Genomic DNA, 13621 nt, shown 5'->3' with positions numbered 1-13621 from the left:
ACTACAGCACCATGTCAAATGTCACCAAACCACATGATAATAGATAAGGAGGTGTTTATATTCGGAAATGAAATATTACAAAACTGGTATGTCTAGTTAGGTCAATAATAATTATTAAAAAATAACCATCTTTTGTCACGTGATTTTGGTGTTAATGGAAAATAATTGAGACTAACCTGGTGGCAATATGATCGTTGGCGGACTATACTGTGTGTTCCAACTGAACCTGTGTGTGCCGTTTTAACCACAGGCCGCGGTGACGGAACACATCTTCAGGTTCGGTGGGGCAATGGACTACTGGATAGCTGAAGAAGGAGGCGACATTATTGGTGAGTTGTTTTCGTGTCTTTGTACTGTACTACGGGCATTTGTTTTCTTACACATTGATACCAACGACTGATTTAGTGGCGTCTTCTACGTTGGTAGCCAGTCAGGCGTTCTGGGAGAAACGTTTAACCTTGAAACTAAAGTAGCCTTATACCGTTCCCCCGTGTCGAGCTTCTATCAAACGCATTTCCACTTTGTATCGAGTGTTCAGGTAGCCACATTCACTGTATTATGTCTTGGTCAGTCAAATTATTTCGGTCTCGGGGAACATATACAGTTAACTGACATGAATAAAATATGTTACATGGTAAACTGTTTACATCGGGACATGGGGCGCGCAGCATTGCTTTGCTGTAAGAAATTGTCTATTTTCACTTAGTCATCGTTCGTTATACAGACGGATAGTATTAACTTCACTACTGTCTTCAAATTACGTGCCCCGTGAAGATCCGGATTAGACTAGGTCTTCAGCAACCCATGCTTGCCATAAGAGGCAACTAACGGGATCGGGTGGTTCAGGCTCGCTGACTTGGTTGATACATGTCATGATATCCCAATTGCGTATATCGATGCGCCTGATGTCAATCACTGGATTGTCTGGTCCAGAATCGATTTTTTACAGACAACCGTCATATACCTGGAATATTGCTGAGTACAGCGTTTAACAACAAACAAACAAAAACAAATCAAAGTACGAGGGGTCACGTCCCGGACCCTTAAGGCGTCGTAATATGTGGTGAACGTCACTATGGGCTTTCCCCCACATTAGTTATGTAACCCAAACTCACTCACTCACACATTTCAGAGTTGGACCACGCCCTGATTTACAATAAGAAGAAGGGGAACGAGGGGACCAAGAACGGTGTCGTGTGCAGCATTGGTGAGCATATGCAGGGACATCAACTACCGTGAATACTGTAACGAGTGTATGATCTATAGCATCATTGTATCCCGACAAAAGAACGGCCTTCTATAGTATATGACATGTTAGGTACTCGTGTATGCTGATTGTACGCTCTCCTACATTTCCAGAATCCCTGTCTGCTGCAAGGCCGTGTTCAACCGGTAGGTTATTTTATAGTATAAGACTACAACAGTTTACGATCTTTTTGTTTTATTCATCTAAAGTGAGGATAGTGTTTTTAGACGACCAATTGATAGTATTATGTTCTCTTGTATAAGCGCCAGTTAGTCAATGATTTAGTTAGTTATTGATTTTGAATCCATTTTCCTTCAGTTGAGTATTACGGTATTTGCTTTTGACCCTATATATTAATGCAAAATTGGGAATTAATGGGCAAACTATTGCGACCTCAAGAATTATCAATCAAATCACTATACAAAATTTGAAGTCGATGGTCTGAGGTGAGGTGAGGTGAAATTGGGTTTTAACGTAATGGGGTTTTAAGTGTTGCACTTAAAAAGCGACGTGCACGCACGTGTGTGAGTGTGTGTGTCTGCTAATCCGGACAAATGCCGAGTTTATAGTGCTAGGCCACTGAGATACAATGCCGCAGTTTAACAAGAATACCCCTACCACTAGACCACGGAGGCGATACCTCAAGGTTCTGAAGCTTATTGGTTGTTAAAAATACATACGAAAATCATTTAGTAATACTCTAACAATCGGATACCGTGTCTATTTGTCGCAAGGTGTTTGAGATATCGAGAGTCGAACTGACTCTTGCATGAGGAATGTTTGGTCACGCGCACACTGTCAGTTGCGGAAATAACGATGTCCGCTCCAGTGCAAACTGCTTACTACGGCTGCAAGTGTCCAGTAGTTGTGTATATGGCACACGTGATTAACGCATTTGGCAGACAACTAACTGATATGAAATGTGACAGGGATTGTGACCTCTATCCTTCAGACTGGCTCCACAACGATGGCAAGTGTTACCTGTACAGCGGGGACCGCGGCGACTACGACAAGACCAAGCTGTTCTGTAACCAGTGAGTGTTGCGGTCATGGTCAGTGTGTAGCAGGGTTGACTGGCTGTGATTGTAATGAGTGGTACTTTAATCTCAGTTTTCATTATTCATCAATGTCGTACTGTTTCTGTTGAACGTTTCTTACACAATGTTTTCAATATGTCTTTTCATTTATCATTTTGAATAGCTTCGGGCAGCTACTATGGCACTGTTTGTATTACAGGGGTGACAGCCAGGTTCTCACGGTTCTCAGTGACGCTGAAAACACCTTCGTGGGAGACACTGTGAAGACAGAGACGCTCAATCCACAAGTCCATATCGGTGAGTATACTTGCGTCAGAAATGCACCATTGCCTCATTTCCGATTAGCTCTCAATGCCTCCTCCATGGAGATATGGAAATTATCATTCTGTTCATAGATTCAATATCAAGCACAATTAAATCGTCCCGTTGGTCTACGGCGCCGGGTCTTCTTGTGCGAAACCGGGTACCTCAGTCGAGCCAAGGCTCAATAGTTGTATGTTCGAATCCCACATGTACACAACTATGTTCCTTCAACATAGCCATGGTCGTAGACTCTACTAACTAATGTAAGCCTCCTTGTCTCTACCCCGCTGCAGGGTATGTCTACAAGAATGCCACCAGTGCCTATGAGTGGGAGGACGGGTCTTACTCAGCCTACACCAAGTGGGACAACATGCAGGGGGAGGACAACGTGGCCAAAGGAAGCTGCGTTGTACTAAAATCTCACAACTCCAAATGGCGGAACACCAAGTGCAGCAAGATCGGCGCCATTATGTGTAAGTCGCGGGCCGCGCAATGAGAAATGCATTGCTGGGGTACAGCCTGTGGGTCTGGTGTTTACAGATGTCTACCCTGATATTATAGTGAATAAGTTTATGTTTCAAAATGAACATTATCGCTTTACAAAATGTCACTCATGACAATATGACCTTCCCTATACTGTAATGCAGACCCTGAAACAAATATATTCGATACAGCCCATACAAGTCTATAATAGTTGGCAAGTCTAGATTACTACAGTCTGAAAATGAAGAGCGTCTCTGGGCTCCTTTTTGATATATTTTAGATAAATTTAACAACTGTTTTTGTGTAAACTATTTCCATTTCAGAGACTAGATGTTAGTGTAGACCCTCTCTTTAAGATCGGTGTCTGGTGTTTGGATTTCATTTATAAACCATTAAAATGTAATGGTCCATTTCTAACGTAGACTTCCTCACTAATATTAATACGTCATTATGTCATGTCATTACCAACACGAGAGCAGGACAATGTTCTGTTATGTAAACTGTTTCATGACGTTCTGTCATAATTGTATTGTTTATTATGTGTTTTTTATGTGTTGGACTCGTGCAATAGTAGAACTGCATCTGATGTCGGTCATGTCCACATGTCTATTGTATGCTGTGACAAACATTTTGACTTCCTCACATTATCATGTTATTTATAGTTAAACCCGTTACTGGATGTTGTCTTCCATGACTTTAATGTTTGTGATTCACGTGTTATTATCGTATTGTTTGAATAAATCATAATTGGTATAAATCTTTGTTAAATATTTGACTTGGAAGCGAATCAGCAGTTATACGAGGTAAGTATCATGCAAAAACGTGCCTTATATGTTACCAATGTACTTGGGCTTTGATTATGGAAACCTCCAGTAAATCTGCCCCTTGTAGACAGGTCAAAAACAAATCTGTGACTTTCTGTATATACACGACACGAAACCCTATTTTCATTTCACGCTGGCGGACCTGGTTTCAGTAGCATATTCCAGAGACCTAACACCGCAATGTTTGTTTGTTTGTTTCTTGTTTAAAGCCGCACTCAGCAATATTCAAGCTATATGAAGGCGGTCTTTAAATAACTGAGTCAATCCAGTGATTGACATCATGAGCATCTATCTACGCAAACGGGATGCCATAACATGCATCAAAGAAGTCTGACCACCTGATCGCGTTCGTCGCCACTTAAGACAAGCATGGGTTGCTGAAGACCTATCTTAACCCGGTATACCGATTTGGCATGATGAAGCTTATTATTAACATTAGTTCCATCGTTATCCTCATTGCGTAGAAATGGCACAATACATTCTATATATAACAACATGAGCAGATGAACATGAAGAGGATGCAGATGCATACCAGGGCGGATGACGCGGAAAAAAAGGGCGGGCGACTTCTGGGTAGGTCCGAGCCCGATACTTCCGGTCCCCTTGTCAGAGCCTGAAGTGTTCGAGCCGACTGCAATTTTAAATAACGAAACGTAACACCAATATATTTATGAATAATTTTGTCGAACAAATCTATTCTTTCTCGTCCTGTAGCAAATGGATGCGATTCTTCATGAATCCCATTGCAGATTGTCCATTAAACCTTAATTCATGGCTACAGCTTAATATCAGATAAGGTACAAAGGTACCTGTAAAACGGCTATGTAATGGACAGAAGTACTATTGTCAGTGACCCCATTGTTTGATCTATCCAGTAAACCATGACTAAATTTCACTGTATTCAAAAGTCGAATGTGCAAAGGGGAAAAAATAAAAAGGTTGCAAAGATGCATACTCATTGCTGAGCTATACCTGCATAAGTGCGTAAATGGCTTTCCGGGATATGCAAATTGCCACTTATGACTCAACATAACATTCACTCAACATTCAGAGTGTGTCTGAATGCGACGTCTGTGTGGCTCAGTGCTCACGATGTCGGCCACATGTTTCCACGTTGGCGATCTAGTCACACAAGAAGCTGCTCAGAAGTGGCTGTGCCATTGATGGATACATTAAACGTATATTAGTCAACGGAGTCAAGCGTGTTTCTTTACTCACCGAATACCCATGCAGCTACTTCTCCGGAACCATTCACAACCATGGCAACACTATATGTGATTGGCAGTCGTTTAAGTGCTACCTTCTCGGTGCCACTCCCGACTCCGAACACGTACTCTCCTTCGTCCCAGCTCACACACAGATGATCGAGGCTGGAGCACATCTCGATGATGGGCATGGCCACTTTTATGGAGTCAGTTTCACATTGATCATTGCATGTTAGGAAGGCGAAGTGAGTTCCGGATTCGGGATGTTGAAGGTGACGCTGTGGTTCCTAGTCCAGTTGGCGTAAGTACGAAGCCGGTGCCACACGTAGTAATCCTGAAGGGCAGAAATGTTCTTGAGGTCACGCTAATACCGGTTGAGAACAGGAAGGCTATAGCCTCCACAGCTGTCTCCAAAGAAGTCATGCACGAACAGGGTGTGGATGCTAAGGTAAGAGAACAATGTATTATCCGGTATTGGCATTTACCTGACCGCCTCCGTGATCTAGTGGGTAGAGCGTCTGCCCGGAGAGCGTAAGGTCGTGGGTTCGATCCCCGGACGCGTCATACAAAAAGACATTAAACATGGTACTAGTTGTTACCCTGTCTGTTTCTCGGCATTAAGGGGCTAAGGACTCGTCGGCTCGGAGTCAGTGTACTCCCCACGTGGCATCGTCACGAGGCAAGGGAGTTAACTGACTCTAAAAGTCCAGTTTCCACGTGAAAACTAGACTTTTACTTGCCTCGTGGTGATACCCCCATGGGGACAATCTGTGAAACAACATAGGTATTTCTAATCATCATGTTACGTATGTAACATGCACTCAAGATTTCATTATAAGGATTGCTTAATGGTTTACAAACTGTTAATGTTCATTTTGTTTACTTGCTGAGTCAGCATGAACAGTGTTGAGGGAGAATTGACTCTCTGCATACTGGGATGAACTTCGCAGAGACAAAATGATGCCACTTTAAAGCATACGTCATATTCGCTCCGCCTTCCTGTGAACGCTAAGTCTACATGTACCCACCTCTAAGAATCCCTGACAGGATGAATGCAATCTATAGCTATCAGAGCCTTGGCTGTCGAACGTCTGTCATGGTGTTACTACAGATTACCTTGCCATCAAAAAGATCTGATGTTATTGCAAGTCATTTTAATGCCCAATCTGACTGTGCATTGCATGGCTATCTAAGATTTCATATGTTGTCCTCATAAACTCTTTGATATGTTCTGGCTGTGTCCTTGAGCTATACCTGTGACGCACCTCTGTAATGAAAGCGATGCATTGACAGGCAGCACGCACCCATTCACATTATCGTTCATGTAAGATCCGAGTGAGTTGAGCCGGATTTGAACAGTTGTCCGTTTGTTGTTTAACACCCCACTCAGCAATATGACGACGGTATGTAAATAATCTAGTCTGGACCAGACAATCATTCTACCATGAGCACCGATCCACGTAATTGGGATACGATGACATGCAGCAACCAAGTCAGCGTGAGCCTGACCACCCGATCTCGTTAGTCGCCTCTTACTACAAGTATAGTCGCCTAGGCGGTAAGCATGGGTTCATAAAACCTATTCTAACCCGGATCTTCACGGTTACCACGTTAAACAGTATGTCAATTCTATCACGCATTCATGACCTGCTCGTCCCATTCCGAAACAAGCTGAACGTAGACTCGGGCCCCTCTCGAAGGTTTCCATTTGGGCGTATGAACAGGACTATACTTCAAACAAGAACGATAACTCTTATTCTACCCGCGCCTCAGTAAAATTGATGTAGGCGTTACAGCAACGCTCGCTTATCAAATCCCGTTGTAAAAATATTGAACCTCTCTGATATCAATACTAGAATATTCTTTTGTACAATAGTATATTTCGCAAGCCATTCAACTCATTCATTCTCAGCTGTTCAACTTTTGTTTGCAAATTATTAATTTATGAATAACATTAAAATTAGATGAAGAAAACAGACAAGACGAAGGCGATTTTCGGATTTAAATTATTTCAACAATAATTTTTTCAGACATATTCAGTTAAGCGTGGCAAATTTGTCGTTGTCTTTCCAATGCTTGAAACACATTATAAAAAAAACTCCTTTATTTCATGTCTGAATCTGTCCTTTCATGGACAGCGTTAACAAATAGTACACAGATTCTATATGAATTAATTAAATAAAAATTATGAAGAACAGCTATATCCGTCATGTCTAAGAGATGTATAGAAATATTTCTTAACATATACCAACAACATTGTGAGACCATGTTAATATTCAAACCCCGTGGGATTTCCCAAGTAGCGCCATGCCTGACTTAATGGATGGGGTGATCAGACTCGGGAACGTGGTTGACTGGTGCCGTCGTATCTCGACCGCTTGAATCGCTGCTTACAATGAAGTGAAGTCTCGATTATGTAGGAGCAGCCGTCATATAGGTGGGCTATAATGTGGCGTTAAACAACAAACAAGCTTTGTATATTCAAAGCTTGTCCAAATTTCAAATTTTAGGAAAAAAGGAAGAATTACAATCTTATCAACTTATGTAAAGACATGTTGGTGAGTACAAACTATACGGGCTAGGTATAACATTAATAGCTCTAACTGATTAAATTGTGTTGGAGTAACGCACTAAACTAAAGGGCAAAAGAAACTCCACCAAACAATTTTCTGAAAACAGGCGCAATATTTAGTATGTTTTATTATAAAAATATAATTATTCAAAAGCGGTATTTGAAAATGACAAAAAAACATGGGTCATGGTTTGTTTTTTGTTTTTTTTTAAATGTACTTAGAATTCTGCAGACACGTTTATCATGCTGGGTGCACTGTCCAGTATTCGATCACACCCGCAGAATCGATGTCGATCTCTTTTAAAGTCCCGTGCTAGACACATGGCTCAGTATCAGATGTGACCCCCTCCAGCAACGATGCAGGCCCTAACACGACGTCGAACTGATTACGCGAGTCTCCTGACATCCTGATTAGGTATCCTATGTCATTTGTCCTGCATGGCAATTGCCAAGGCATCCCTCGTCAATGGCGGCTGTGGACGTTTCCGAATCCTGCGTCCAAGTTGGTCCCAGATGTGCTCTATGAGCGACAGGTCTGGTGATCTGGCTGGCCAGTGTAATACGGTCACGTTGTTAGTGTTAAGAAAGTCGCTAGTGACTCGAGCTGTGTGAGGGGTGGCGTTGTCCTGCTGAAACAGCGTCCGTGGGTGTCGGTCAGGAAGGCAGAACATAGGCCGCAATGGGATGTCCTCAGATTAGTTTGGTTGGTTTAGCGGCAGCGAGAACGTAGGTCTGATTTGAGTGAGGTTGGTAGACAGGTGGCTATCTGGACCATTACCGCTGTCACTACAAGTGTTTCAGTAGAAGAGTATAATGATCAATGAACGAAATGTTGGCAAAGAGGCAAAACACGTTTTTTAAAGAAAACACTTTAAAATAGAAAAAAAGAGTTGGGATTCATTACTGTACAGTTGCACATATATACAGAAATTCACACAATAATGACAATGACACAACATGATTTGTTCACCAACATGTCTCAACGATATGTTCTATATATGTATATTTATACTGTTATTATTCGCGGGGTATACACAGTCGTTTGACGTATTTGTCAAATGAGTGGTAATCAGACCATGAATGTCAACAAACTACACCCTATTATATAAATGAAAGACAGGTGTAGCCATGCGGGGAACTGAACAAATTAAACAAAATATCATGAAGTCACAGTATCTGTCCACCCCTACTGTTGACCGTTATATTTTTTATTTATACCTGTGACACAGCAGTTCTACAAAGTGTACTAATTAGAAAATAAATATCATAAATACTAGTAATCTTCTTGCATACCTATTGACAGAAACCAATAATTCCTCCTGGAATGACTACGGATAAAACTTGCTCATAATATAACTCCAAATAGCATATTGCTAATCATAGCTTGGTTTGACCAATCTTTTCTTTCCCGGTGCGTTCCTGTGACCACACAGTTCAGGGGCCAGTCGTCTGGCAGGTGGCATCCATACACTGGTGGAGTCTACATTCTCATTCCAGCCAAATGACTTCTCCTAAAATATTCTGATTTGCACAAATGATACACGTTTATGGTGAAATACATACATTACATTATTGAAAGATTCTACATAGGCAGTGTCCATTTTGAAGTGCAATAACATTTTTTTCTGCTTTCGCATCATTTATGATAATCTATGATGATTCATAATGTTTCTCTCTTCTACACCTGGATTGCATCACACTCATGCTGTATTGTGTAATGATTTCCAATATTAACTACCGAAGATTTAAATTTGATTTCATACCCCTCTGAATGCCTCATAGCATAATTAATGTGTGTTCTAATTGAAGAAATGTTGTCAACCCTCATGCCCGGTAACACCATGCCTGTGCTGGGATTCACTGGAAGGTTTCCTTAGCTCACTCTCCACAGGGCCGCCTCCGTGGTCGAGTGGTAGAGTGGGGAATTCATGTAGTATCTCAGTCAGCTAGCACTATAAATCGGCATCAGTACAAGCAGCCACACACACACACTCACACACACACACACACACACACACACACACACACACACACACACACACACGTGCATGCACGTCAGTGCAGTAATCTCGGACCCAATTTCACCTCACCTCACCTCTTTCCACAGCCTTCAAGGCATGCCAGGTATCATTCTGGTTGAGAGTGAGATGCAGCGGCGTATGAATGTACTTGTTAAAAGTCATGCTTCTATCATGGGCATGTACTCTCACAGATACAGGTCCATCTGGGTGAGTCCAGATGGGTAAGGATACTCTCTGTACCCAGTCGTTCATGGCGCTGTGAAACTGAATCATCTTCCGTGGTTACGATTTCGTCTCTGAGAACTTTGTGGCTCTTAATTCCGATGCACACAACATTGTGTTGACATTTCTTACGCCATCCATGTCGCTCTTCTGTCATGATGTCAGTTCCTGCCTCAGCACCCTGATCTGACATGAATGTAATATCGATCTCTTCTCTCAAAGCATTGTCACAGCTGTCTTGATATTCCACTGCCACACAGTTGTTATAGACAGTTTCATCACCTTGCATATTCTCTCGCATATACCCAAGAGATACATGTCCAGTATTGGCAGCTTGGCACATGCTCGTACTGCACATGGAGCATTCCACTACAGAAGTATCCATGGGCCATTCTATAGTTCACGAAAAACTGTTTATTTGGGAGGTATGGTGACGATGCCCGTGGGGGGAGAGGTGTTTTGCAAGTCTCACAGGATATGTCCAAAACCGCTGCATGTCCACGACAGTACTTTTTGACTGCAGAGAACATTTCTGCAGGTTTGTACATGAACAGCAGTGTATCCAGGACATAAATATGCACTGGTTGACACCCCCCAGTAGGTGGTGCTGTAGTTGGTTGACATCCCCCAGTCGGTGGTGCTGTAGTTTGGTTGACATCCCCCTATCGGTGGTGCTGTAGTTGGTTGACACCCCCCTGTAGGTGGTGCTGTAGTTGGTTGACACCCCCCTGTAGGTGGTGATGTAGTTGGTTGACATCCCCCCTGTCGGTGATGTTGTAGTTTGAGTGACATCCCCCTGTCGGTGATGTTGTAGTTTGAGTGACATCCCCCTGTCGGTGGTGCTGTAGTTTGGTTGACATCCCCTGTCGGTGGTGCTGTAGTTTGGTTGACATCCCCCTGTAGATGGTGCTACAGTTTGGTTGACATCCCCGATGTCGGTGGTGCTGTAGTTTGGTTGACATCCCCCTGTCGGTGGTGCTGTAGTTTGGTTGACATCCCCCTGTCGGTGATTTTGAAGTTTGATTGATATTCCCCTGTCGGTGATGTTGTAGTTTGGTTGACATTCCCCTTTCGGTGGTGCTGTAGTTTGGTTGACATCCCCCTGTAGGTGGTGCTGTAGTTTGGTTGACATCCCCCTGTAGGTGGTGCTGTTGACATCCCCCAGTCGGTGGTGCTGTAGTTTGGTTGACATCCCCCTGTCGGTGGCGCTGTAGTTTGGTTGACATCCCCCTGTCGGTGGTGTTGTAGTTTGGTTGACATCCCCCTGTCGGTAGTGCTGTAGTTTGAGTAACATCCCCCAGTCGGTGGTGCTGTAGTTTGGTTGACATCCCCCAGTCGGTGGTGCTGTAGTTTGGTTGACATCCCCCTGTCGGTGGTGCTGTAGTTTGGTAGACATCCCCTTGTCGGTGGCGCTGTAGTTTGGTTGACATCCCCCTGTCGGTGGTGTTGTAGTTTGAGTGACATCCCCCTGTCGGTAGTGCTGTAGTTTGAGTAACATCCCCCTGTCGGCGGTGCTGTAGTTTGGTTGACATCCCCCAGTCGGTGGTGCTGTAGTTTGGTTGACATCCCCCTGTCGGTGGTGTTGTAGTTTGAGTGACATCCCCCTGTCGGTAGTGCTGTAGTTTGAGTAACATCCCCCTGTCGGCGGTGCTGTAGTTTGGTTGACATCCCCCAGTCGGTGGTGCTGTAGTTTGGTTGACATCCCCCTGTCGGTGGCGCTGTAGTTTGGTTGACATCCCCCTGTCGGTGGTGTTGTAGTTTGAGTGACATCCCCCTGTCGGTAGTGCTGTAGTTTGAGTAACATCCCCCTGTCGGTGGTGCTGTAGTTTGGTTGACATCCCCCAGTCGGTGGTGCTGTAGTTTGGTTGACATCCCCCAGTCGGTGGTGCTGTAGTTTGGTTGACATCCCTCTGTCGGTGGTGCTGTAGTTTGATTGACATCCCCCAGTCGGTGGTGCTGTAGTTTGGTTGACATCCCCCAGTCGGTGGTGCTGTAGTTTTGTTGACATCCCCCTGTCGGTGGTGTTGTAGTTTGGTTGACATCCCCCTGTCGGTGGCGCTGTAGTTTGGTTGACATCCCCCTGTCGGTGATGTTGTAGTTTGAGTAACATCCCCCTGTCGGTGGTGCTGTAGTTTGGTTGGCATCCCCCAGTCGGTGGTGCTGTAGTTTGGTTGACATCCCCCTGTAGGTGGTGCTGTAGTTTGGTTGACATCCCCCAGTCGGTGATGTTGTAGTTTGAGTAACATCCCCCTGTCGGCGGTGCTGTAGTTTGATTGACATCCCCTTGTCGGTGGTGCTGTAGTTTGAGTAACATCCCCCTGTCGGTGGTGTTGTAGTTTGAGTAACATCCCCCTGTCGGTGGTGCTGTAGTTTGGTTGACCTCCCCCTGTCGGTGGTGCTGTAGTTTGGTTGACATCCCCCTGTCGGTGGTGCTGTAGTTTGGTTGACATCCCCCTGTCGGTGGTGCTGTAGTGTGTTGTTCCCTTACGTGCAGGAGTCTACATCTCTGTAAATTATGACTTCTGTTGGAAAGCTTCTGCGGAAACATGTGCAGACACCGACAAAGGCGTTTGACCGCACGTCGCGGGAAGCTGATACAGTAGTGGGTTGGGGGAGGGAGAGATACGAGTCTTTCTTACATTTACACTATGTTAAACAAACTCCTAAACATGGTCAGATCCTTCAAAACGTCACAATAGATGACATTAAAGATATTGGCATTACCATGACATGAATGGTGACATCTTTCATGAATCTATTTCCGGTTCGGAAGATGTCAATTCCAGTTCTGACGTCACTTCACATACTTAATCTCACCAGTCATCTTAATTTCAAAGGGTTTCTTTTCATAATTAACATAGCTACCAGTTAGTGTGGACTGTGGGACATCAGGCATTAGGACATCAAACAGGAAAAACACTTCTTTCATTCAGGGAGCTAGTGGGGTATCCGGGTGAAGACCTGGTTGAAGATGACATCTGGGTTTCCCTGTGTGCTATATGCCATGTGGCATGAGAAGATGGGCACTCTGCAGCTTTGACATTCAAAACAATCAGGAATGTAAGTGAAACAATTGGGAACAAATCGTCATATTTGTTTGAGCGCCATTGCCTATTTTCAATGATTATATTCATTGTCTTTGGGCAGGGTTATCAAGTTAGGACTGTTACATTCACAGAAAGAGTTTGAAGCAAGTCAAATTAATACTACGTCCATTCACAAAAAAATATAGTATTGGCTTGACTTTTCGCAATCACAGTTTAATTCTGTCAAAACATTTGATTTTTCAACCGGAGCATGAGGCTATGTTTTTATACATGGTGACCATAGATATAGTTACATCTCCCTCCTCAGACGTTCAGGACAACTTGTCAAACATGAAAGCAAATGTCATTTACTAAGAAAACAGTATGCCAAATGCTGGACATCCTCATTGATAACATCTATGTAACATTGGGGGGTAAGGCATTAAGTAGGCATTAAGAAGTAGGCATCCCCATGGACACTCATTGTGCTCCCCTCCGGACTAATCTGTTTCTTTATGCACATTCATCAGAATTTCTGATCGGATTGGCAAAATCAAAACAAGGTAATTGTCATGAATTTACAATGTAGTTCAATAATGGTCAAATAACTAACTCCTTTCCACTGATTTACCCACCGAACTAGAAATGGAAACCAGTGAGACTGCTTCATCTGTTTCATATT

At 43.5% G+C, this 13621-nt stretch overlaps 1 protein-coding gene across 1 annotated transcript in view; it reads left to right on the top strand.

Moving 5' to 3' along the window:
• Positions 1-3735, top strand: part of LOC139477678 (cell surface hyaluronidase CEMIP2-like) — a 30709-nt gene extending 26974 nt beyond the window's left edge. Inside the window, exons 31-36 of the mRNA XM_071260057.1 lie at positions 251-329; positions 1133-1207; positions 1360-1392; positions 2199-2280; positions 2483-2580; positions 2880-3735. Of these exons, the coding sequence (XP_071116158.1) occupies positions 251-329; positions 1133-1207; positions 1360-1392; positions 2199-2280; positions 2483-2580; positions 2880-3082 (570 nt within the window). The 3' untranslated portion in view covers positions 3083-3735. The remainder of the gene's footprint in view (positions 1-250; positions 330-1132; positions 1208-1359; positions 1393-2198; positions 2281-2482; positions 2581-2879) is intronic.
• Positions 3736-13621: the final 9886 nt, after the last annotated feature.

Source organism: Haliotis cracherodii, unplaced genomic scaffold (genome assembly GCF_022045235.1).
Source record: "Haliotis cracherodii isolate W230 unplaced genomic scaffold, xgHalCrac1.p SCAF_34, whole genome shotgun sequence".
NCBI classification, from domain to species: Eukaryota; Metazoa; Mollusca; class Gastropoda; order Lepetellida; family Haliotidae; genus Haliotis; species Haliotis cracherodii.
The sequence above is the reverse complement of the archived record's forward strand: the minus strand, read 5'-3'. Positions and strand labels throughout refer to the sequence as shown.